This window comes from Prinia subflava, chromosome 23, assembly GCF_021018805.1.
Source record: "Prinia subflava isolate CZ2003 ecotype Zambia chromosome 23, Cam_Psub_1.2, whole genome shotgun sequence".
NCBI lineage: Eukaryota > Metazoa > Chordata > Aves > Passeriformes > Cisticolidae > Prinia > Prinia subflava.
This window is the reverse complement of record NC_086269.1, coordinates 1,796,187-1,820,438: the sequence shown is the minus strand read 5'-3', so window position 1 is coordinate 1,820,438 and position 24,252 is coordinate 1,796,187. Positions and strand designations below refer to the sequence as shown.

At 56.9% G+C, this 24,252-nt stretch overlaps 1 protein-coding gene across 1 annotated transcript; it reads left to right on the top strand.

Moving 5' to 3' along the window:
• The first annotated feature begins 1,938 nt into the window (after positions 1–1,938).
• On the top strand, positions 1,939–22,859 carry MFSD4A (major facilitator superfamily domain containing 4A). The gene is made up of 10 exons (XM_063418115.1): positions 1,939–2,411; positions 8,431–8,629; positions 9,161–9,400; positions 15,113–15,281; positions 17,245–17,360; positions 17,698–17,871; positions 19,178–19,325; positions 19,914–19,984; positions 20,166–20,286; positions 21,675–22,859. Exons 1-10 carry the CDS (start codon positions 1,954–1,956, stop codon positions 21,737–21,739), a joined length of 1,761 nt encoding a protein of 586 aa, XP_063274185.1. The 5' UTR covers positions 1,939–1,953; the 3' UTR covers positions 21,740–22,859.
• Positions 22,860–24,252: the final 1,393 nt, after the last annotated feature.

The following is a 24,252-nucleotide window of genomic DNA, read 5'->3' as shown; positions in this document are numbered from 1 at the left end:
CAGCCTGCAGCAAGCGCAGAACTTTGGGGGTGTTTCAGTTCAGAGCAAGCACAACACTGAGTCGAGTTTGGAAAACAGCCTGGAAGTGCCTCCTCGTGGAGCTAATTCGGGGCTTGCATCTCCTCGGAGCCCCGTGGCTCGCATTTTGATGAGCTCCCTCCGGGGAGAGGAGCTGCATTTCTGTGGATCCAGGAGGGATCTGTGTGTTCTTGTGCTGACTAAACCCACCCACGCCTCGGGGCTTATTTGCAAGCAGATCCTGCACGGTTTGTGTCGGCCCCGATGGAAGGGCTGGATATTCCTGGCGCTCCGATATTCCTGGGAGCAGCCAGGTCGCTGTGGGTCGGGGCTGGGTGGACAATTGTCACCTCTGGGTGCTGCCTGTGTGTGCGGAGAGGCCGCAGAGGTGGGAAGGGCATTGCTGAACCATTTTAGGGTTGGGAATTGAAGCCCTGGGGGAGCCGGAGCCATCCGGAGAGGGGGATGGAGCAGCGAGTTGAGGTCTCCCAGCTCCCTGGAGCTCCTTTATCTCCAGATAAGGATCAGGAATGTGGCCCGGGGAAAGCTTTGTCCGTTTTTGTTTGGGGCAGAGCCCCTGGAGTGTGGGAGATGAGGATCAGCTCTTCCATCAGCTCCAGGGAGATGGGCTGGAAAAGGGAGCCGGGTGATCGCAGAATCTTGGAATAGTTTGGGTTGGAAAAAACCTCTGAGATCGCCCAGCCGGGCTCACCTGGGGCAGGTGACACAGGAACGCCCCCGGGCCGGTGCACCGGAGCTCCTGCCTGCCTTTCCCGGCGGGTTTCGATGGAAAGGCTTTGTTATCCCGCTCCTTCCTCCCTCTGAAGGGAGGCAGAGGCTGCAGCAGCAGCAGCGCGGCCTCGAACGGAGCTTGTGCCCGGCAGGGAGAGCCCCAGGCTGCGGCTCAGCGTCCCCACCCAGCCGGGTTTGGGATGCGTTTGGTCCCCGATGATAAACCCCGATTTCCTCCCGTGCCCGTGACTCACTCGCTGTCCTGACCCTCATTCCTGCCCGGGCCTGGCTGTCCCCATCAGTCACGGGTCAGGACACCGCTCCCGGCCCTCCGGGCGCTCCAGCTGCCCCCGGATTGTTCAACGGCTCCAGGTGCCCGGCAGCCGCAGCAGCCCCGAGTTTGGGGCAATTTGGGGGGTTTGGGGTGCGGTTTTCACCCTCTCCTCGCTGCCGGGGTCCCTTTGTGCCCCGCGGCGGTGGCGGGGGCGGTGATGGCGCTCCGTGGGCAGGATGGCACGGCGGAACCAGGGCTCGGGAGCAATTTGGGGTTGGCTAAACATTAAGCTCCGGCCAGGTGGGAATGAGCACCTGCGGGCCCGGAGCGGCATTCCAGAGGCACGGGATCAGAATTCCCGGGTCACAGGACGGGGGAGCTCCCGAGCCCGGCCGGGCACCTGCAGCCGCCTCCCCGTCATGGCCGAGCTGCGGCGGCTCTGCTCTGCCTGGAAAGAGTGTTCTAAAAATTGCCAGCCTTCCCCAGCTAAAGTAGGTGAAATATTTATAAACCCATCCTCTAGAGAAGACCTTGTGCGTAAGCATCAACCGCTCCGGCTTTAAAACCCGCGCCCTCCCCCCAGCCCCGAGGCAGCTCCTGCTGCTCACCCAGGGAAGGGGCAACTTTAATTGCGTTTGTCTGGCACGGTGGCACCTCCTCAGGGCCGCGGGGAGGGCTGAGGCAGGGAAAAGCCCGGAGGATTTCTGGATTTCCTGCGCGCTGTTCCAGCCGCGGTGGCTGCGCTTCAGTGCCGGGGCGGGGGCGGACAGCGCGGAGGGGTCGCCCCAATTTTGGGAGGGTGATGTGACCCCCGTGGGGGGGGCTGGGAGGGAAGAGGGTGATGAGGATGATGAGGATGATGAGGATGATGAGGATGATGAGGATGAGGATGAGGGGGGACACACGACGCTGCCTTCACCGCCCGAGGGATGTGCCGGGGTCCGGCGGGGCGGCTCCGGGGGCGGCGGGGATGGAGAGGGGCCCCGCTCCGCCCGGCCCCGGAGGCGGAGCCAGCGCCCGGCGCGGCGGGCTCGGGAGCCACATCCCGCAAAGGAGGAGCGGGGCCGGGCACGGCAGCGGGGCGGCGGCGGGGCCGGAGCTCAGCGCCGGGGCTCCAGCAGCGGGGCCGCCCCGCGCCGCCGCCACCGCCGCGCACCATGTGGTGGGACGAGCGGGTGTCGGCGCGGTTCCGGAGGAACCTGCAGCCCACCCTCACCTACTGGAGCGTCTTCTTCAGCTTCGGCCTCTGCATCGCCTTCCTGGGGCCCACGCTGCTGGACCTGCGCTGCCAGACCCAGAGCTCGCTCTCGCAGATCACCTGGGTGTTCTTCTCGCAGCAGTTCTGCCTCCTGCTCGGCAGCTGCCTCGGAGGGGTCTTCAAGAGGACGTAAGAGCCTGGAGAACTCCGCTGCTCCCTCGGGGGGTTCGGCGGGGCGCAAAACCCCCTCCCTTCCCCCGCTGGCGGGTGGGCAGCGACGGCCGGGCTGAGCCCGGGTTGAGCCGGGGCTGAGCTGGGGCTGAGCCCGGGTTGAGCCGGGGCTGAGCTGGGGCTGAGCCGGGGTTGAGCCGGGGCTGAGCCGGGGCTGAGCCTGGGGTTGAGCCTGGGGTTGCGGGGCTGAGCCCGGGCTGAGCCGGGGCTGAGCCTGGGGCTGAGCCAGGGTTGAGCCGGGGCTGAACCCGGGTTGAGCCGGGGTTGAGCCCGGTCTGAGCCCGGGGTTGGGGAGCTGAGCTTGGGGTTGAGCCGGGGTTGCAGGGCTGAGCCCAGGCTGCGTGGGAAAACCATTCCCCAGTGGAAGCGAGCGCGGGGGGCGTCGCGGAGGGTCCGCAGCCCTCTCGGCCTCGGAGGGGAGGGGGTTTCCCTCCCTCCCGCTCCGCTCCCGGTGCGGTTCCATCCCCTCCGAGAGCAGCCGGCGCTCCCTGGAGCTCCGCGCAGCCACAGCCTCGGCGCGAAGTTCCAGCCAGAACTTCCCGCGAGGGTTTTGTTGCTTTTTTAAATTTTTTTTTTCTCCCTTAACCTTGGTTGTTTATGGCCCAAAAAATATTTTTGGAAGTGTGTTTTAATAACCTCGGCGTCGGAAATGGGGGCAGCGCCGCGTTTTCCAGGAGTTCGGGCGAACACGTGGAGGGATGCGGGTGGTCCTCGTGGTCTGGGGGAGGGGACACCGGGCCAGGGGCTCGGGGGTCGGCAGGGACCTTAGGGACCGCCGACACACCCGGACAGCGACTGGCAGCCAGCCCCGTGTCCAGGATGTGTCGCAAATAAATAAACCACGCTGGCTCAAGCCTGAGGATTGCCAGGGAGGCGTTTGATTTGGGGCTTGGTGACAGCTCCGAGGATCAGCTGACGCTTTCCGCTGTCGCCACCCCGCTCTCGGGGCGGTGATGTAACGTGTGCGCTCCGCGGGGCCGAGCTGGAGGTGCGGGAATCCCCCACGGACCCCCCAAAACCTCCCTTAAACCCGCTGGGTGTTAAAAATCTGGGAATTGAGGGCTGGTGGGGAGGGTGTGGAGCACCTGGCACGGCCGCCGAGGGACACGGAGCTGTCCTGGAGTCCCCAGGGTGTCCCTGGGGAGGAGGGGACTGGGGACAGCACGGGGACCTCGCTGCGGCCGTACCACGGTGCTGGGTCAGCACCGAGCCTCTGCCAGCCCCCGGCTGCTCGCATATGTCGGGAGGAGCGGGGAAGGGAAAGGCAGAATTGCTGCTGCCAGCTCCTTCCCAAAGCTCCCGGCTGCGCAAAACCCATCGGGGCTTTGTGCTTGGAGATCCCAAACTTTGAACTCTGCAGCTGCGCTTTGAGGGGGAGAAAAAATTTTGTTTGGTGCTGGTTGTGGACCAGGATGTGTTCGGGGTTTTGGAGGAAAAGGGATTTGTGAAGTGCCCGTGAGCCCCGCTGGGGAGTGACAGCGCTGCCAGGCAGGCAGGAGGGAATATTTGGGATATTTGGAGCTTGTGAGTGTTGTGGGGGAGTTACTCAGGGCCTTGCAGCCTCCAAACGTGTGGGAATAAGAATTGTTCAGGCTCCAGGAGCTCCGGCACAATCCCTTCTCCAGCCGTGGATGGATTGAGCTGTCCTGCCAAGGCTTTATAAATCAAATTACGCCGCCCTCGGGGCCACTGTGCCAGGCAGGGAGGAGCTCTGGACAGGTCATCCTTTCCAGTTAGGAGATGGAAAGCTGCTGTGGAGCATCCCTGGAGCCTGGCTGCGAGCTGAGTGCGATTCCTGGGGGCTGAGGGATCCAGGCTTTGCTGCTTCCTCTGGATTAAATCGCTCTGGGTGACCCGTGGGGGACAGCAGGGCCTGGGGCAGGAATGGGTGGTGGCACCTAAATTCAGGTTCTCCTGTCCCCAGAGAAGCTGCTGGGGGCTGCTCCTGGAGCACCGGGGGAAGGATTTCAGTGCTGCTCTGTCCCTTCAGCAAGAGGCAGCTCCGAAATTCCCTCGAGTGCGAGATTTTAAGGAAATACAAAGTTTGGCACTGCCGGGCTCCCGAGGGATGGAGGAACGATGCTGCTGCTCTGTCCTGGAGGCCTGGGATTGCTCCTGGTCCCTCCCCTGAGCTTTTGGGGGTGCAGAGCCAGGGCTGGGGGAGCAGATCCCCCAGGAAATGTGGAAATGTGGATTTTGAGCCCTCAGGTTCTGCTCAGGCTCCCTGGGGACCCCCCTGGGGTTTGCTGGGATGTATTTGCTGCCCAGCTCTGCCCAGGGAATTGCAGCTTTGCCCTGGGGTTTGCACCCCTGGGTGGGGTTTGAGCCCCCCTCGGTCCCTGGGGAGCTCCAGGAGCTCAGAGAGCCCCGGCAGGAGCTGAGCCCTGGGCTCCTCCATGGGCAGCACCCTGAGGGCTCCTCATGCCTGGAATCACCTGGAAAAGATTCCAGGGAGTCCCTGGTGGGATGGGAGAGCTGGGAGGACCAGCCTGGGCTCAGACACACGAGGAGGGGGTGAAATTTTGGGGAAATTCCCACCCCTGGCACTGCCAGCTCCAGCGGGGAGCTCTGTGCACCTGCATTGCCCTTTCCTTTCCCGTTTTGCTGCATTTCAGGCCTGAATTGTGAGGTTAAAGTCCTGCACACGCTGCTGACAGAAGTGCCCCAGATTGGTGTTGGGATTTTTTTATTCAGAAATGAAGTTTTTGTGTCTTGTTGAAAATTTCCTTTTGCTCCCAGGGTTTGGGGCAGCCCTGGGCTGGTCCCGGTGGTTTGGGCAGAGATGAGGAGGGCACTGGGGAAACTGGAGCTGTGCTGGAGCCCTGGGCAGGCTCCTCTCAGTGTGATCCACCCCATTCCTGCAGGGCTGAGGGGATGGGACCCTTTATTCTCCTTTCACAGCCCCTGCTCTGCTCCTGCCCCCAGATTCCCGTCTCCTGGAGGTTCTGGAGCTCTCAGGACACTCCACTTGTCACTGTCACCTTTTGTTGCTCCTCGGGGACACAAAACTCCCTGAGCCCGGCTCCGCTTCCTGCAGGAGCCAAGGGGGCCTGGAGGCTGCTGTGGGATCATCCTGCCCTCCCCCAAGTCCCCACCTCGTCCCCTCGGGCCTTTGGGCTGTTCACCATCAGTTTTGCAAGTCTGAGTCGGCCTGATTATCATTTCTGTTCTTGATGTCAGGGATTTGGAAAAACGCTCCCTGAGGTGGGGGAAAAAATAAAATAAAAAAGCTGTGCTGGGAGCTGAAGAGATCCTGCTGCAACGGGAACAGCGAGGGGGGTTCCCAAATCCGAGGGGGGCTCCCAAATCCGGGGGGGGTTCCCAAATCCGAGGGGGGGTCCCAAATCCGAGAGGGGGGGTCCCAAATCCGAGGGGGGGGGTTCCCAAATCCGAGGAGGGGCTCCCAAATCCGAGAGGGGGATTCCCAAATCCATGGGGGTTTCCCAAATCCGAGGGGGGTTCCCAAATCCGAGAGGGGGGTTCCCAAATCCGAGAGGGGGATTCCCAAATCCATGGGGGTTTCCCAAATCCGAGGGGGGGGTCCCAAATCCGAGGGGGGGGTCCCAAATCCGAGGGGGGGGTCCCAAATCCGGGGGGGGTTCCCAAATCCGAGGGGGGGGTTCCCAAATCCGAGGGGGGTTCCCAAATCCGAGGGGGGATTCCCAAATCCGAGGGGGGCTCCCAAATCCGAGGGGGGGTCCCAAATCCGTGTGGGAGGGAGAGGGGAGGCTTTGCTGGCAGGGGCTGCAGGGTTGGGGTTGGAATTGCCCATCCCGGTCCATGGAGATCAGCCCGAAGCTCTCACGGGCACTGCAGGCTTGTGAAGGAGCCAGGACATGCCCTGGGAGCTCTTGAAATGAAATTTGGGGCACTGCAGGACTCGTTTCACACCCTGCTGGAGCGGAGCCTGCCCTGGGCTGTGCTGGGGACACAGACACCAGGCTGTGACACCAGGCTGTGACACCAGGGCTGCTCCTCCAGCCCTTTGGAGGGGTTTGGCATCAATCAGGACACTCTGAATTCACGGGGTGCCTCATTTCGGGTGCTTCCCGAGGGTTTGTGTCTCAGGAATTCATTCGGTGCCTCCCTGGGAGCTGAGCTGAGTCCCCCAACCCCACCTGGGGGCCTGGCACAGCAATTCCCTGGTGTCCCCTCACTCCAGGGCCAGCAGGGCTGGCTGCCACCCTGCGCTGGTGGCATTTGCAAGGGGCACCGTTGTGTTATTAACCCCTGGCTTCCCTGCGGGCAGGAATTTTTACCCGAGGTGACATTTTTACTGCTTTTTTTACATCCCCCCAATCACTCTGGTGGTGAGCCTGCTCCCCAGCCAGGCAGGGGAGGCATTTTGGGGATGAGGTTTTGCCATCGCTCCCGGATTCACCAGCTGCCGGTGCCTCTGCCTCTCCCCGTGCTGCTCTGCACCCTGGAGGGAGCAGCCTCGGCTCTCCAGGCTCGGAGCTGCTCCTCTCTCATTTGCCAGGCGCTTTCCCTGCCGTGACTGTGCACATCTCGCCCGCTCCCTTCCTCCCTCCTTCCCTCCCCCAGAAATCCCACGGCTCTGCTGTCAGAGGACCATCAGGAGTCACAGCTTTGCAAAAATATTTTCTGCTCCTGCCCTGGGCTGGGCCGGGCACGGGGAGGCTCTGGCAGGGCCAGAAGAACCGGGAGGTGCAGGAGAGGCACAGGAGAGGCACAGGAGAGGTGAAAGAGAGGGGCAGGAGAGGCGCAGGAGAGGCGCAGGAGAGGTGCAGGAGAGGCGCAGGAGAGGTGCAGGAGAGGTGAAAGAGAGGGGCAGGAGAGGCGCAGGAGAGGCGCAGGAGAGGTGCAGGAGAGGTGAAAGAGAGGGGCAGGAGAGGCGCAGGAGAGGCGCAGGAGAGGTGCAGGAGAGGCGCAGGAGAGGCGCAGGAGAGGCGCAGGAGAGGCGCAGGAGAGGCGCAGGAGAGGGGCAGGAGAGGCGCAGGAGAGGGGCAGGAGAGGCGCAGGAGAGGGGCAGGAGAGGCGCGGGAGAGGGGCGGGAGAGGGGCGGGAGAGGCGCAGGAGAGGGGCAGGAGAGGGGCGGGAGAGGCGCAGGAGAGGCGCAGGAGAGAGGGGCAGGAGAGGCGCAGGAGAGAGGGGCAGGAGAGAGGGGCAGGAGAGGGGCAGGAGAGGCGCAGGAGAGGCGCAGGAAAGGGGCAGGAGAGGGGCGGGAGAGGGGCGGGAGAGGGGCGGGAGAGGGGCAGGAGAGGCGCAGGAGAGGGGCAGGAGAGGCGCAGGAAAGGGGCAGGAGAGGGGCAGGAGAGGCGCAGGAGAGGGGCAGGAGAGGCGCAGGAGAGGGGCAGGAGAGAGGGGCAGGAGAGGGGCAGGAGAGGCGCAGGAGAGGCGCAGGAGAGGCGCAGGAGAGGGGCAGGAAAGGGGCAGGAGAGGGGCAGGAGAGGGGCAGGAGAGGGGCAGGAGAGAGGGGCAGGAGAGGGGCAGGAGAGGGGCAGGAGAGGGGCAGGAGAGAGGGGCAGGAGAGGGGCAGGAGAGGCGCAGGAGAGGGGCGGGAGAGGGGCGGGAGAGGCGCAGGAGAGGCGCAGGAGAGGCGCAGGAGAGGCGCAGGAGAGGGGCAGGAAAGGGGCAGGAGAGGGGCAGGAGAGGCGCAGGAGAGGTGCAGGAGGTGCCCTCGGCCTGTTGCTCCTACAGATGTGAGAACTCTTTCCGTGCCCCCATAAAAAGCACATTTTGTTATTCTGCCTCAAATATTGGTTTGGAGGGTTTGTTGTTCTTTTCCTCAAGAGCTGGCTGGAAAATCTGCCCCTTGGAGGCATCACCCTCCAGGCAGGAGCTGGCAGCACCCTGGGGTGGCTGCAGGGGTGGCACTGGGCTGTGGGTTTGGAGCATCTCCCTCCTCTCACTGGAGCTGGAGCTGCAATTCCCAGGGCCGGGAGCAGGAGGTGGGGGTGGCGTGGCTGCTGCTCTGCTGGTGGCACTGACCCTGTCCTGCCTGTCCCCTCCCCAGGCTGGCGCAGTCCCTGCTGGCCCTGTTCGCCTCGTCGCTGGCCATCTCGCTGGTGTTCGCCATCATCCCGCTGTGCCACAACGTGGTGGTGCTGGCCGTGGTCATGGCCGTGGCCGGGCTGGCCATGGGCTGCATCGACACCATCTCCAACATGCAGCTGGTCAAGATCTACCAGAAGGACTCGGCCATCTTCCTGCAGGTGAGAGCGGGGCCACCGCCGCCACCCCGGGCAGGTTTAGGGTGGGATTTGGGAGGAATTCCTTCCAAAAAAGGGTTGGGATGGTGGCATCACCATCCCTGGAGGTGTCTGAGGAAAGCCTGGCTGGGGCATTGTGGGGCTCTCACTGCCATGAGCAGATTTAGGATGGGATTTGGGAGGAATTCCTTCCCAAAAAGGGTTGGGATGGTGGCATCACCGTTCCTGGAGGTGTCTGAGGAAAGCCTGTCTGGGGCACTGCGAGGCCCTCACCTCCCCAGGCAGGTTTAGGATGGATTTTGGGAGGAATTCCTTCCCAGAAAGGGTGATTGGACATCGAGATGGTGGAGGCGCCGTCCCTGGAGGTGTCTGAGGAAAGGGACACTCAGGTCTGGTGACAAAGCAGTGTCACAGGCTGGACTCAATGACCTCAAAAACCTTTTCCAACCTAATTAATTCCGTGATTCCTCAGAGGAGGAGGAGCTGGGGGCTGTGCCACCCTCCTGCTCCACGGTGTCACCTCTCCCCTTGCAGGCCCTGCACTTCTTCGTGGGCTTTGGGGCTCTGCTGAGCCCCCTGATCGCCGACCCCTTCCTGTCGGACACCAACTGCATCCTGTCCAACGGCACCGCCAACGCCTCCAGCAACCTCCCGCACATCCGCAAATCCCTGGTGCCGCACCACCCCGGCAACCTGTCCCACTATGACCTGCCCATGAAGGGCATGGTGGTGACACGCGTGTCCTACGCCTTCTGGATCATGGCCCTCATCAACGTGAGTGCCGCCAGTGCGGGTCTGCGGGGGTGCCTGGAGTTTGGGGGTCCTGGAGCGGGGGGACACCGTGGACAGGGGACACCGGGACAGCCCCGATGTGAGCATGAGCAGAGGGGACACTGCGGAGCACCCCGAGAGGGGACACGGGAGGGGACATCGGGAACTGGGAGCACCCCGGGAAGGGACACCAGGTCCTGGACGGGACACGGGGAACGCCAAGGATGGACACCAGGTCCTGGAGGGGACACGGGGGGCACCAAGGAAGGACACCAGGTCCTGGAAGGGACACCGGGACCCAGGAGCGGCAGGGGAGGCAGCCCGGGAGGGGACACCAGGTCCTGGAAGGAACACGGGGGACACCAAGGAAGGACACCAGGTGCCGGGAATGACACGGGGGGGACACCAGGTCCCGGAGGGGACACCAAGGAAGGACACGAGGTTCCGGGAGCGACACGGGAGCCACTTGGGAGGGAGATCAGGTCCTGGAAGGCACACGGAGAGCACCAAGGAGTGACACAGAGGAGAGGTTCTGCTGCTGCCAAATCCCCGTTTTCATCGAGTGTTTCACCACTGGGATCCATTCTGGGATTTGTCTGAGCTCTCTGGTACCTCCAGCGCCTCCCAGGCAGGAGCTGGACCAGCAAACCCCGCTCAGATCCAGAGTTTATCCCAGTGCTCAGCTGGGGAGGAGCTGGTGGTGCAGGGCTGGGCTGGCAGGAGGGGATTTGCAGGGATATTCCCAGGAAAGCGCCCGTCAGTGACCTGGGTGATGGGACAGGAGGGATCAGGGCCTGACTTTATTTATTATTTTCCCTGGAGGTCACAGCAGATGTAAAAGTCCTTCCTTGGAGGGGGAGATGAGGGGTGTGGTGTCTCTTTTGCCCCTTTTAAGGGGATCCTGCAGTGAACTGGGGGATCCTGCCTGGAGCTCCTTCCCTCTGGAATTCAGCAGCTCCTTCCCTCTGGAATTCAGCTCTGGAATTCCCTCTGGAATTCAGCTCCAGAGCCTGAGGATGTGCACGTTGCCCTCCTCCTGTCCCTGGCCACCAGAGCAGCCTTGGGCTGCCACCCCTCCACCAGCACCGGGCAAGGGGAGCTGCAGTTCCTTTCCTTGGGCTCTCCCCGTTTATTAAATCATTAAAATATCCTCATTTCCCCCATCCAGGGGTTTTCAGGCCCTCCCAGCTCCCTGTGGGAGGAGCTCGGGCAGGTGCTGGGATGAGTTTCTGGGCAGAGTTGCCCAAAAAAGGCCCAGCCTGGGAGGAGGGGCAGCCTTAATTACCTGCAGCTCTGTCTGTGCCATGGGAAATGTGATTTAATCACTCCAGAGCCAGCGGATCCTGAGCAAACCGAGTTAGTTTGGAAGCAGAGTGTAACACCTGCTTTGAACCCGGCGATTTGTGCGATTTCGGGAGCACCAGGGGGGATTTGCAGTCCCCTCCCTGTCCCCAGCAGTGTCCTGTGGGTGTTTTTGGGGTGGGATGGCACCACAGGCTGCGGGTTTGAGCTGGGTTTGTGCATCAGGACACGCTCAAGCGCTGCATGCACGGGCTGGTGGGTGGAATACAGAATTCCCAGGCTGGGGAGGAACACCGGGAACGTGGAAGGGAGGCTGGGAGAGCGATGGGGTTTGGGATAAGGGTTAAATAACAAACACAGAGCGGGGAGTGGGGTGTGCTCAGCTCCCCAGCCAAGCTGTGATCGCCTTTCCCAAATCCTCACGGAGGGAACTGATTTTATTCCGTGTTTAAACCACCCCAACCCACTGGAGATGCTGGGAGCAGCTCCGAACTGCTGAGCCCTTTCCAGGTGGAAACAGCAGAGGAAGACGATGGGAAGGGGATTTTAAACCTCCAGGGACGTGGATGAAAAGAGTTAACAACAGAAATGGGAACCAGGAGCAGCAGCTTGGTTATAAAATGGCCAAATCCCACATTTCCATCCCGGTTTTTGTATGGATTCTGACAAGGCACGAGCTGAAATGATTCATTTCGAGCTCTTGCTTTTGTTTCGAGTGGAAATGTCTCAATCTGACTCTGGCACAAGCGCTCTGTGCAGAGCTGACAGCGGAGTTGTGCCGATGTTTTTGAAGCAAAATGGGTTTGCTTTGGGAAAATGAAGCAGCTCAGCATAATCAAAACAAAGCGCTTGGATCACTCCCAGCCAAAATCTTTCACTCGGCGAGAAATTTTTTTTATTTTTTGCCTTTTCATCCCGATTTTGGAACAAAACTCCCATATTTTAAAATTCAGTGCTCCCACAGAACGGAAATTTCATTGCAAGGGGAGGAAAATCAGGGAAATGCTCCTCGGAGAGGGCTGTGTTTGTCCGGAGGAGCTTTCCCAGGGGAAGTGTGGGACACTCCATTGTGCTCGGGCTGCTCCAGAGGGACACAATGGCAGGGAATTATCCCGGATTCCCGGGGGAACGGGCTGAAATAGCAGGGCAGGGAAGGAGGGAGCTGGAATATCCCCACGCTGAGCAACTTGTTGAGTTTTGAGGATGGATAAAAGCTGCCAGGGGAGGGAGGGAGGAGGGAGCAGCTCTGGGAATTTGGGAAGTGGAGCTGCAGCGTTGGGTGCAGGGATTGAGGGCTCTGCTTGGCCCTTGGCTCCGGGTGGGGAATGCTCTGGTGAAGCTTTTTCCCTTGGGAAAAGAAAATCTTGCCAAAAAAACCCCAAAAAACAAACCCAAAAAAACAAACCCAAAAAGCAGCAAAAATGTCCTGAGAGAAAATGGTTGTGGCATCAAAATTTGGCTGTCAGGGATGGGATGGACTGGGATGGACTGGGATGGACTGGGATGGACTGGGATGGAGTGGGATGGAGTGGGATGGGATAGGATGGGATGGGGGATCCAGCGTGGTGGCCACAGCCATGGGTGGGACATCCTAAAAATGTCCCAGCCTGGTTAAAAACCCAATAAGGACCTGCTGGATTTAAAGGTGAGGAGTGGAGAGCAGGAATACACCCACAGCGGGACTGGGAATTGGGAAATCCCAAACTGGGGCCCAGGGATGCTCCTACAGCAGAGCTTGGAATTGGGAAATCCCAAACTGGGCCCAGGGATGCTCCCACAGCGGGACTGGGAATTGGGAAATCCCAAACTGGGGCCCAGGGATGCTCCTACAGCAGAGCTTGGAATTGGGAAATCCCAAACTGGGCCCAGGGATGCTCCCACAGCGGGACTGGGAATTGGGAAATCCCAAACTGGGGCTCAGGGATGCACCCACAGCGGGACTGGGAATTGGGAAATCCCAAACTGGGGCCCAGGGATGCTCCCACAGCGGGACTGGGAATTGGGAAATCCCAAACTGGGGCCCAGGGATGCTCCCACAGCGGGACTGGGAATTGGGAAATCCCAAACTGGAGCCCAGGGATGCTCCCACAGCAGGACTGGGAATTGGGAAATCCCAAACTGGGCCCAGGGATGCTCCTACAGCAGTGCTTGGAATTGGGAAATCCCAAACTGGAGCCCAGGGATGCTCCCACAGCGGGACTGGGAATTGGGAAATCCCAAACTGGGCCCAGGGATGCTCCCACAGCAGGACTGGGAATTGGGAAATCCCAAACTGGGCTCAGGGATGCTCCCACAGCGGGACTGGGAATTGGGAAATCCCAAACTGGGCCCAGGGATGCTCCTACAGCAGAGCTTGGAATTGGGAAATCCCAAACTGGAGCCCAGGGATGCTCCCACAGCGGGACTGGGAATTGGGAAATCCCAAACTGGGGCCAGGGATGCACCCACAGCAGGACTGGGAATTGGGAAATCCCAAACTGGGGCCGTGTCCTGCGCAGGCTCCTCCAGGCTGGGAGTGCCCAGGGCCATTCTCTGCACAGCCAGGCCCTCTGAGGGGGGGGAATATTTTTGCTAAATCTGCAATTCAGAAGAATGAAATCTGCTCCTGACCTCCGGAAGGATCAGAACTATCAAGCAAATGCGTTTTTCTTCCATGGGACCGAACTCACTGTTCCTATTCCCATTGTTCCCAGAACAATGCAAGCCTCATAAATGAATTCAGGCGCGAGGGGCGGGGTGTGAGGGACGGGGGGAGCTCTCCATACATTTAAATCATGCCACGAGCCAACAAAAGGCAGGAAATTTGGAGCTGGAGCTCACACTTGCTCCCAGACATGTAGAAAACAAGGGAATGAGCTGTCACTTAGGATTTCCTGGCTTTCTCCCCCAGTTGGTTGCAGTGTAAACACCGCTGGGTTGTGCTGGGAGGAGATAGGAGGGTAAAAAAAATTGAAATTCCCTGTGGGTTCGGAGGCACCACGGAGTCGTGGGTGTGTGCTGGGAGCTGGCTCATCCCATGGGATCACCGTGCCGGGGGGTCCTGGGTGGGAATTGTGGTGGGGTGGGAATTGTGGTGGGGTGGGAATTGTGGTGGGACGGGAATTGTGGTGGGGTAGGAATTGTGGTGGGGTGGGAATTGTGGTGGGGTGGGAATTGTGGTGGGACGGGAATTGTGGTGGGGTAGGAATTGTGGTGGGGTGGGAATTGTGGTGGGGTGGGAATTGTGGTGGGACAGGAATTGTGGTGGGATGGGAATTGTGGTGGGGTGGGAACTGTGGTAGGGTGGGAATTGTGGTGGGATGGGAATTGTGGTGGGATGGGAATTGTGGTGAGACGGGAATTGTGGTAGGGTGGGAATTGTGGTGGGGTGGGAATTGTGGTGGGGTGGGAATTGTGGTGGGACGGGAATTGTGGTGGGACGGGAATTGTGGTGGGGCGGGAATTGTGGTGGGGTGGGAATTGTGGTGGGGCGGGAATTGTGGTGGGGCGGGAATTGTGGTGGGGCGGGAATTGTGGTGGGACGGGAATCGTGGTGGGGCGGGAATTGTGGTGGGACGGGAATTGTGGTGGGGCGGGAATTGTGGTGGGACGGGAATCGTGGTGGGGCGGGAATTGTGGTGGGGTGGGAATTGTGGTGGGGTGGGAATTGTGGTGGGATTGTGGAGCTCTGGAGCATCCCTGGATGCCCAGAGAGCCCAGAGCCGGGGCTGGACTCTCCGTGCTCGGCTCAGGCTGTGCCGGGGGCTGCTGGAGGTCCCTGGGCTGCAGCAGAGCTGTTCCTGTTGGCCTGGGAACCGCGGGCTCCACTCAGGAGGTGCTGAGCAACCCCTGCTGATGGCGGGGACGGGGCTGGGGCAGCTCCCTCCTCCCTCCCGCAGAATTCCAGCTCCTTCTGCTCCTCTCCACAGGCAGCAGCTGAGCTGTGGGTTCATGCTTTGGGCATGAGGGGTTGCACACCAGGACTTTTGGGGTTTGCAGGGCTGGGGGGGTGTTTTAGGGGGTTTGTCTCGGGGTCCCTGTGCCCATTTCCAGGTGAATGCGGGGACCTGGGGCTGCCCCAGCAGATCAGGAGAGTTTTGTCCCGATTTTCTCCCCTTGCTGGGGTGGTGCTTTGGGGGGTTTGTCTCGGGGTCCCTGTGCCCATTTCCAGGTGAATGTGGGGACCTGGGGATGCCCCAGCAGATCAGGAGAGTTTTTTTCCCAATTTTCTCCCCTTTTTCCCCTCTCTCTGCCATCCCACCCAGCCTCCCTCCCTCCCTCACCCTCTCCTCATCCCATCCCCACCTCTCCTTGCTCTCCGGGCACCTCCCCTGTGGGATGTGGGCACAGCCCCTCAGAACGCCGCTGCCGGGGGGGCTGGGCTGCATTTTTGGGGCTCTCAGGTGCTGACCCTCCCCTCTGCCCCCTGCCCAGCTGCCGGTGCCCATCGCTGTGTTCTTCCTGCTCTACAAGGAGCGCATGGTGCCGTGCTTCAACGGCAGCAGCCACCCGCTGCTGTCCGCTGACGAGCTGGCCCTGGAGACGCGGCCTGGGGACAAGGACGAGCTGTCCACCGCTGCCCAGAGACCCCACACGGCTGCAGGTGAGCTGGGCGTGCCTCTCTCACGGGTTTTGGGGGAGAAAAAGCCGTATTTGAGCGTTTGGGGGTGTAATGAGGGGTGCAGCGCTGCTGTCTGAGGAGGAGACTTTGCAGAGTGTGCGCAGGGATCCAACCCAGGAATATCCAAACAATCCATGTGGTGCTCAACTGCCCTCAAATTGGCAGGGAGCTTGAACAGAGATTGGAATCTCAGTCCTAACGAGGGCTCCAGGCTGTGTTTCTCCATTCCGTGTTTCTCTGAGCCATCCTAAAACCAACCCTGGGCTTCTCAACCCTTTGGGGACACGTGGCAGTTGTGTCCCTTCACTCCCTTCCACTTTTGGGTGACATTTCTTACTGATCATTCCATTTAAAAGTGCTCACTGTGCTGCAGACACTGATTTTTATAGGAGAGGAATAAGCAATGATAAATTTCCCTTCCCTTGTTTGAGGGGGAAAGTGAAATCCAGCAATAGTTTGCTCTTGAGCTCATGGCTGCACCCTGGCTTGGGGACAATGGTGACATTGTTCTCTGCTACCCAGGAGAGACAAATCAGAGTCAGTTCTCTGGGTAAACAGTGAATCTCGGATGTAAATATTGTTCAGGGCTGTGGGAAGTGTTCCGTGTTATTCCTGGAAAGATGGCTTTGCCCCCGGGCAGCAAAAGGGAATTTCAGGGAATTCCTGAAGGTGAGGGCGAGTTGAGATGTGGGGAGGTGCTGCGGGAAGGCTCAGGGGTGATGCCAAGCTCTGGGTGTGTCCCCCCCTTTTCCAAAGGTGCCTTGTTGGGTGCAATTCCATTATCCCAGGAATGGGAGCTCTCCCGGGGGGCGGCTCCAGGGATGAGGGGATTTGGGCCGTGAGCGCCGTGGTCAAATTTTCATTGCCTGTGAGGGCGGGGTGTGGAGCCCTGAAATGGGAAAAGGAGCAGGAGCAGCTGCAGTAAGAGAAGTGGCAGGAGAGCCCAAATTTGGGGGTGTGGAGAGCCCAGGATTTTGGAATACAGAGATCCAGGATTTTGGGGTGTGGAGAGCTGGGATCCTGGGGTGTGGAGATCCAGGATTTTGGCGTATGGAGAGCCCAGGATTTTGGGGTGTGGAGAGATTTTGGAGTATCGAGAGATCCAGGATTTTGGGGTGTGGACAGCTGGAATCCTGGGGTGTGGAGATCCAGGAATTTTGGAATGGGGAGATCCAGTATTTTTGAATTTGGATATCCAGGACTTTGGAGTGTGAAGAGCTGGGATCCTGGGGTGTGAAGATCCAGGATTTTGGAGTGTGAGAGCCCAGGATTCTGGAGTGTGGAGAGCCAGGATTCTGGAATGGGGAGATCCAGTATTTTTCAATGTAGATATCCAGGATTTTGGAGTGTGAAGATCTGGGATCCTGGGGTATGGAGATCCAGGATTTTGGTGTATGGAGAGCCCAGGATTCTGGGATGTGGAAAGATTTTGGAGTGTAGAGATCCGGGATTTTGGGACGTGGAGATCCAGGATCCCTGGGGGTGTGGGCAGCAGGTATCCCAAAGATCCAGGATCCCGGGCAGTGGAGATCCAGGATCCCAGGCTGTGGAGATCCAGGATTGGGCTGTGGAGATCCAGGATTTTGGAGTGTAGAGATCCAGGATCCCAGGCTGTGGAGATCCAGGATCCCAGGCTGTGGAGATCCAGGATCCCAGGCTGTGGAGATCCAGGATCCCGGGCTGTGGAGATCCAGGATCCCAGGCAGTGGAGATCCAGGATCCCAGGCTGTGGGCAGACCCCACACCCATTCCCATTCCCTTCTGGAAGCTTCGAGGCAGGTAAAGGTGAGGTGGAGCCCCCTGAGCTCAGCAGTGCCCCACGTTCAGGGTCCTGGTTGGGTCTGTCCTGCAGCTGCCCCACAAACCAAACCCCACCGAGGGCTGGCAGCCACCCAGCCCCGGGGGGACGTTCTGGTCGAGTTTGCTTTGCATTTCTCTCCACCAGGTCACGGGGATTTGTTCAGCTGCTGCCAAAGCAGAAACTTCCAAGGGGCTTCCTTCACCTATTTCGCCGTGCACATCACCGGGGCTCTGGTTCTCTTCATGACTGACGGCATCGTGGTGAGTTCAGCTGCCCAAATCTCTGCATTTTTTTTCCTTCCGAACCCCTGTGAATCCCTTTATGGTGAGAGGGGTTACACAGGAACGTCCCAGGCTCTCCATCTCCAAGGATAACCAACCCTGAGCTCTAAATGTGATGTTTGGAGAGTGTGGAACTCCAGGAGGGGAGGGAGGATTTCTGCACTCTGGGCTTTTCCCTGGAACAGCTGTGGAGCACAGATTAAACCCCACGTCCTGCTGGATCTCCAAACCCTTGGGAACTGTTCCAGCACGAGTAACTGAGGGCCAGAGGAGCCTGAGATCCCTGTGGGATGTTTCAGGGTGGTTTTTCCTGCAGGGAGAGTACTCAGGCTTCGTGTACAGCTACGCCGTGGAGGAGCCGCTGGCCGTGGTGCACAAGGTGGCCGGGTACCTGCCCAGCCTCTTCTGGGGCTTCATCACCCTGGGCAGGCTCATCTCCATCCCCGTGTCCTACAGGATGAAGCCGGCCACCATGGTCTTCATCAACGTGGTGAGGGTGGGGTTAATGCCCTGAAACCCCTCTTTGCTCCTGGGGGTGGGTGTGGAGTTTGGGTTTGTTGTTGGCACAGGGAGGGTGGACGTGGTGCCCTCCAGGTAGCCACCATTTAAAAGTTGGTGGCCCAGCTTTCCTGAGCCTGCTCCTCACGGGATCTGCTGTGAGAGCTGGGAAAGCACCAGGACAATTGGCACTAAAAATATGCTGATTTTATTTACCTTACACGGTGTCCCCTTCATCCCTGGGGAAATGAATTCCAGGGATAGCCGTGGGAAGGGGAAGGCAGATCACGCTGTCAATTCTCTGCTTAGGCTGCAGCAGCTGCCAGAGGTTGCTGGAGTTAATAAAACCCCTTGGGAAAGGGCAGGAATCCTTTTGGGATGTGTGGGGAAGATCTGTGGAAGGACACGGCAGAAAACAGGGAGGGGAGGATCCCAATCTCACACCTTACAAAGAAGAAAAGCACGAGCAGAGTTAACGATCTCTGTTAACTTCCAATTTATTTGAACCAGAAGTGATTTTGGTGGCTGCATTTTCATAATACAACACATTACCCCCATCTGACAGGGTGGGGAGAAGATTTTGGGATAAAAATCCACAGGACTGACCCTGTGCAGTGCTGGGAGCTGCTGCGGGATCCAGCAGCTCCTGGGGTCATTGCGGCATCGTCAGAACAAATTCCAGCTGGGATTTGGCTTCTTTAGGATCCAAATTTCTCCTGAGCACTTGCACAGGGCCGCAATCAGGGCCCGAGCAATTAAAACAGAACCAGCTGGAATATCAGAGCTCCCTCTGCTGACTCTGCCCTGCATCACTCGGGCATTTCCCAGAATTTTTGGTTATTTCCCCTACGAGAGAGGTGAGGGAAAGCTGATTTAAATGCAGTTGCCTCTTTGGCTTTAATGCTGTGGCTGCTTTCTGAGCAGGGGAAATTCTTTCTGTTATTGCGAGTTAATTCTGTAATTATTGAGAGTGACTTCAGTCTTACTCAGCAGAATAAAGAATTATTACTGATTAAGATGTAAATATTGTAGAAGGTACTATTGTATTTAAAAGTGTGTTTTTCAGATAAAACCTGAAGTTTCTACATAATGAAACTGAGACTTAATTACCAAATTATATTATGAAAATGAGCAATTATGAATATTAAAACCAGATGGATTTTCTTTGGCCATTCAGCTTCTCAACACTGATTTTTTTTTTTCTTTTCCCCAGCATGTTTTCCCTTCCAGAACATTTCCTATTAAAAACAAACTCTAGACCCTTGTGGCATTTTTCTGACTGATTTTTCTGCTCGCAGGTCGGGGTGCTCATCACCTTCCTGCTGCTCCTGATTTTCTCCTCCAGCGTGGTTTTCCTGTTTGTGGGCACAGCCTCCCTGGGGCTCTTCCTCAGCAGCACCTTCCCCAGCATGCTGGCCTACACCGAGGACATCCTGCAGTACAAAGGTGAGCTCCCTTTGGCCAGGTGGATTTTTTGGATCCCATTCCTCTTTTTCAGCTCTGTCCCTCCTCCCTCAGGCAGCCTGGAAGTTCAGGTCTGCTTTTGGAGGTGGATTTATGGCAGAAAAGTGTCAAATTTTCTGTTTTGCTGGTGAATAATGAGCCCAGGAGGGGATCCAGGCTCGGTTCGTGGTTTTGGGGAGCTCAGGGAGTGGCAGGAACGCTGCTTTGGAGGGAGATGGTTCTGAAAACATCCCAGATTTCCTGAGCTACAATTCCCAGAGCCTGGCCAGCCCCTCCAGAGCTCTCTGCCAGCCCCTGCCTCGAGGCAGCGAGGGAAAAACAAAAACCTTCCCAGCAAGAGGCAACATCAGCTCTGCCAGCACAGGCAGGGACAAGAGATGGATTATTAAAATTATTTTTTCACCTTTCTGCAAGTTTGCAGAAGCATTTTCAACCTTAAGTAGGAATATGCACTGAGTATTTGTGACTTTTGTGCGGTGAGATCCACGGAAAAGCTTTAAAGGAGCACAGGGTGGCCCTGCTGGCTTTGTCACCCGTGCTGCCACCACCCCTGGCCCTGTTTCCTTGCAGGCTGTGCCACAACCGTGCTGGTGACGGGAGCTGGCATCGGAGAGATGGTGCTGCAGCTGCTGGTGGGCTCGGTGAGTAGCCAGGAGGTGGCAAAACCCCAAAGAAATTTGGAATTTGCAACTCAAATCCTCAGTTCTGCTTCTGGGCACTGCCTGAGCTTTGAGTTCTCAGCCAGCAGAGCCGTCCCCGATGATCCACGAGGAATCTGAGTGAGGTCTGATCCCCTTTTTTTGATTTCCCATCCCACTGCAGATTATCCATGATCGGGGCAGCTACAGTTTCCTGGTGTGTGGGATGATTTTTGGATGCTTGGCCTTTACCTTCTACGCCCTGCTGGTGTTTTTCCACAGGATGTACCCCAAGCCCTCCCCAGGTAAGAGAGCCCCAGCCCCGAGCCCTGCTTGGGATGGGAGTGAGACCAGCACAAACCTAACTCCAGCAAAATGCAAGGAAATGTTTATTTTACTGCTGCTTCCTCTCTCCTTTTCCTGCTTTGTCTTGCCCACAAAGCCTTGGCAGCAGCAGCAGCTCAGGGTTTGCTTTCTTTTCTGCTGGAGAAGCAAGGGAAAAAAAAAAACCAGGAATCACAGACAGCAGCAGCTTCCCTGGGCTGTTCCCTGGCTGAAATCCAGGGAATAAGCGGGGCTGCCATCCAAGGGCAGCTGTCAGGCTCTGCAAAAACCTCACTGATAAAGGATTTTTGAGTTATCACCTCAGTCTGGAGCTGCTGGTTGTTTTTATATAAAAGGAGCAGAGTGGAATGGGCAAAAAAAAAAAAAAAAAGTGTCCAGGTGTGGCTTGGGCTGTGCTGGGCACTGGTGGGGTCAGTTCTGGGCCCCAGTTTGAGGGACTGGGAAGGGAATGGAAATGGGGAAGGGTCTGGAGGATCCTGAGGGAGCTGGGGAAGGGTCTGGAGGATCCTGAGGGAGCTGGGGAAGGGTCTGGAGGATCCCGAGGGAGCTGGGGAAGGGTCTGGAGGATCCTGGGGGAGCTGGGGAAGGGTCTGGAGGATCCTGAGGGAGCTGGGAAGGGTCTGGAGGATCCTGAGGGAGCTGGGAAGGGTCTGGAGGATCCTGAGGGAGCTGGGGAAGGGTCTGGAGGATCCTGAGGGAGCTGGGGAAGGGTCTGGAGGGTCCTGAGGGAGCTGGGGAAGGGTCTGGAGGGTCCTGAGGGAGCTGGGGAAGGGTCTGGAGGGTTCTGAGGGAGCTGGGAAGGGTCTGGAGGGTCCTGAGGGAGCTGGGAAGGGTCTGGAGGATCCCAGGGGAGCTGGGGAAGGGTCTGGAGGATCCTGAGGGAGCTGGGAAGGGTCTGGAGGGTCCTGAGGGAGCTGGGAAGGGGCTCAGCCTGGAGAAAAGGAGGCTCAGGGGGAATTTCTGGCTCTGCACAGCTCCTGACAGGAGGGGGCAGCCGGGGGGGATTTGGGATCTGATCCCAGGGCACAGGGACAGGAGGAGAGGGAACGGCCTCAGGCTGTGCCAGGGCAGGCTCAGGGTGGCAGCAGCAGGAATTTCCTCATGGAAAGGGCTGTTAAACATCAGAAATGCCCAGGGAGATGGAGCTGCCATCCCTGGAGGTGCCCACCAGGCCTGGACGTGGCGCTCAGGCGAGGTGGGGACGTGGGGATTGATGAAATCACCGCGTTCCTGAGGGGAAAACCCCCCTCCCATCCCCTTTAATCCCCATTAAAACATCCACTGAGGTGAAATATTGACAAATATTGACAAATATTGATTCAATATTGAATATTGAATCTTTTTGCAGAGCTGGACGAGGCCTCCCCCGACAAGGCGGCGGCGCCCGAGGAGCCGGGGCAGTACCAGCGCTGAGGGAGCGCCCGGCTCGGCGCAAAGCAATAAACCCAATTAATTCCACATTTAATGAACTGAATCATGCCAAGTTCTCCGCAAGCAAAAGCACAGTAGGTGGGGTAAAGGCAGAATCGAGGAAATCGAGCCCAAAACGTCGAGTTTTGGCACGGGGTTGTGCCAAAAACAAAAAGCCTGGGAGTGCCAGCCTCACCTGGATTTTTTAGTCCAGGACAAAATAAAATTTGCAGGGATGTTTGCACAGCAGTTCCTCCTGCAAATGAACTTATTTTTTACCTGCTCAAGACAGAGGGTGGGAAGGAAAAGCTGCTCTCTGCTCCTCATCCAAGACTGAATGTCTCCTTGGCATTGAATAGATTTTTTTATTATTATTATTTCTGGCCTGTGGTGCACAGGAGCCCCTCGAATTTCCAGCACAATCCTGGGTTTTAATTGAATTTTTTGAGTTGGTGTCACCTCCCTCGAGCCTTCCAAAGGAGGGACAGTCCCCACACAGGCAGCAGGGCCTGTCTCTATTTGCACACTTAATTCCTGTATATTCCACACTAAACAGTGTCTTACTCAGCATGCTCAGACCTCTGAAATGATTTTAATTAATCATTATGCTTTCATTTTTTTTCTTCTTTTTGTGGAAGGAGGGGTTTCTCTTTATTTTTTAAGTCAAGAATGAGCTGTGCTGATTCATTTTGCTTTAAGTCACTCCTCCAGCTGCTCCAGCTGCAGTGTCTTATTTTTATTTTTAAGGTTGATTTTATTCCCAGCTTCCACGAGAAGCTCCGAGACAAAGAAAGGAATTTTTTTTGTTCTTTTTGGAGCCAGGCTCCAGCTGCTTCACCTGTGCAATCTCCTCATCCAGGTGCCTTGTGAAAGGTACCCACGCATGGCCCGTCCCAGCCTCCAGGAAAGGACTGGAATTTTTCAGGAATTCCATATTTAATTCCACATTTCCTCCAGGAAAGGACTGGAATTTTTCAGGAATTCCACATTTAATGAGGCTCCTCCAGCTCCTCCTGCCCGGGGCGGCTGCGGATGCAACTCCTCGCTTGAACTGCTGTATGTGATGTACATAATGTACGTGTGTATATAGAGCAGTGTTTAATTAAAGGTGATTGATTGCTAATTGCTGGCTGACTGGAATCACTCCCAGCACCTGCGTTTTGCAGGTTAAAAATTTTTTTGTTTGTTTGGTTTGGGGTTTTTGTTTTTTTGGGTTTTTTTTTGTTTTTGTTTTTGTTTTTTGGTTTTTTTGGGGTTTTTTTGGTTTTTTTTTTTTTGTTTGTTTGTTTGTTTTTGGTTTTGGGGGGGTTTGGTGGTTTTTTGTTGTTTGTTTGTTTGTTTTTGTATGGTTTTTTTGGGTTTTTTGTTTGTTGTTTTTTTGTTTTTTGGGGGGTTGGGGGGGTTTTCTGGGGTTTTTTTTGGGGTTTTTTGGGGTTTTTTTGTTTTTTGGGGTTTTGTTTGTTTTTGGGGGGTTTTTTGGGGTTTTTTTTGGGGGGGTTTTTTGGGGGGGTTTTGGTGTGGTTTTTTTGGGGGGTTTTTTGTTGTTGTTTTTTGGGGGGGGTTTTGGGGTTTTTTTTGTTTTTTGGGTTTTTTTGGGTTTTTTGTTTATTTGTTTTTGGGGGGGTTTTTTGGGGTTTTTTTGTTTTGTTTTTTGGGTTTTTTTGGGGGGGGGTTTGGTGTGGTTTTTTGGGGTTTTTTTTGTGGTTTTTTTGGTGGTTTTTTGTTGTTTTTTGGGGGGGGTTGGGGGGGTTTTTGTTTTTTTTTTGTTTTTTGGGGTTTTGTTTGTTTGTTTTTGGGGGGGTTTTTTTGTTTTGTTTTTTGGGTTTTTTGGGGGGGGTTTGGTGTATTTTTTTGGGGGGTTTTTTGTGGGTTTTTTGGTGGGTTTTTTGTTGTTTTTTGGGGGGTTTTTTGGGGGGGGTTTTGGGGTTTTGTTTGTTTTTTGGGGTTTTTGGGGGGTCTTTTGGTGTGGTTTTTTTGTGGTTTTTTTGGAGGGTTTTTTGTTGTTGTTTTTTTGGTGGGGTTTTTTGGTGCTTTTTTGGGGTTTTTTTTGGGGGGGGTTGGGGGTTTTTTTGGGGTTTTTTTTGTTTTTTGGGGTTTTGTTTGGTTGGTTTTGGGGGGTTTTTGGGGGTTTTTGGTGTGGTTTTTTGGTGGGGTTTTTTGGGGTTTTTTGGGGGGGTTTTTTTTTGGTTTGTTTGTTTTGGGGGGTTTTTGGAGGGTTTTTGGTGTGGTTTTTTGGGGTTTTTTGGGTTTTTTTTGTTTTGTTTTGTTTTAGTTTTTGTTTCTGGTTTTTTTTTTTTCTTAGGTTTTTTTTTTTTTTTTTTTTTTTTTTTTTTTTTTTTTTAGTTTTTTAGATTTTTTAAAAAATCAAAGTGGTTCTGGCATTCAAAGAATTGTGGAATGGGAATTGGGATGGGAGGACCTTAAATCCCACCCTGCCATGGGACACCTCCCACTGTCCCAGGTTTCTCCAGCCCAGCCTTGGACACTTCCAGGGATGGGGCAGCCACGGATTCTCT

What these genes read in the sequence shown, in the direction of transcription:
- MFSD4A (XM_063418115.1), top strand. Translation starts at nt 1,954, where the DNA reads ATGTGCCGGGGTCCGGCGGGGCGGCTCCGGGGGCGGCGGGGATGGAGA. An exon ending in GGATCATGGCCCTCATCAAC is followed by an intron (nt 9,401 to 15,112) that starts GTGAGTGCCGCC and finishes CCCCCTGCCCAG; the next exon opens with CTGCCGGTGCCCATCGCTGT. An exon ending in TCATGACTGACGGCATCGTG is followed by an intron (nt 17,361 to 17,697) that starts GTGAGTTCAGCT and finishes TTTTTCCTGCAG; the next exon opens with GGAGAGTACTCAGGCTTCGT.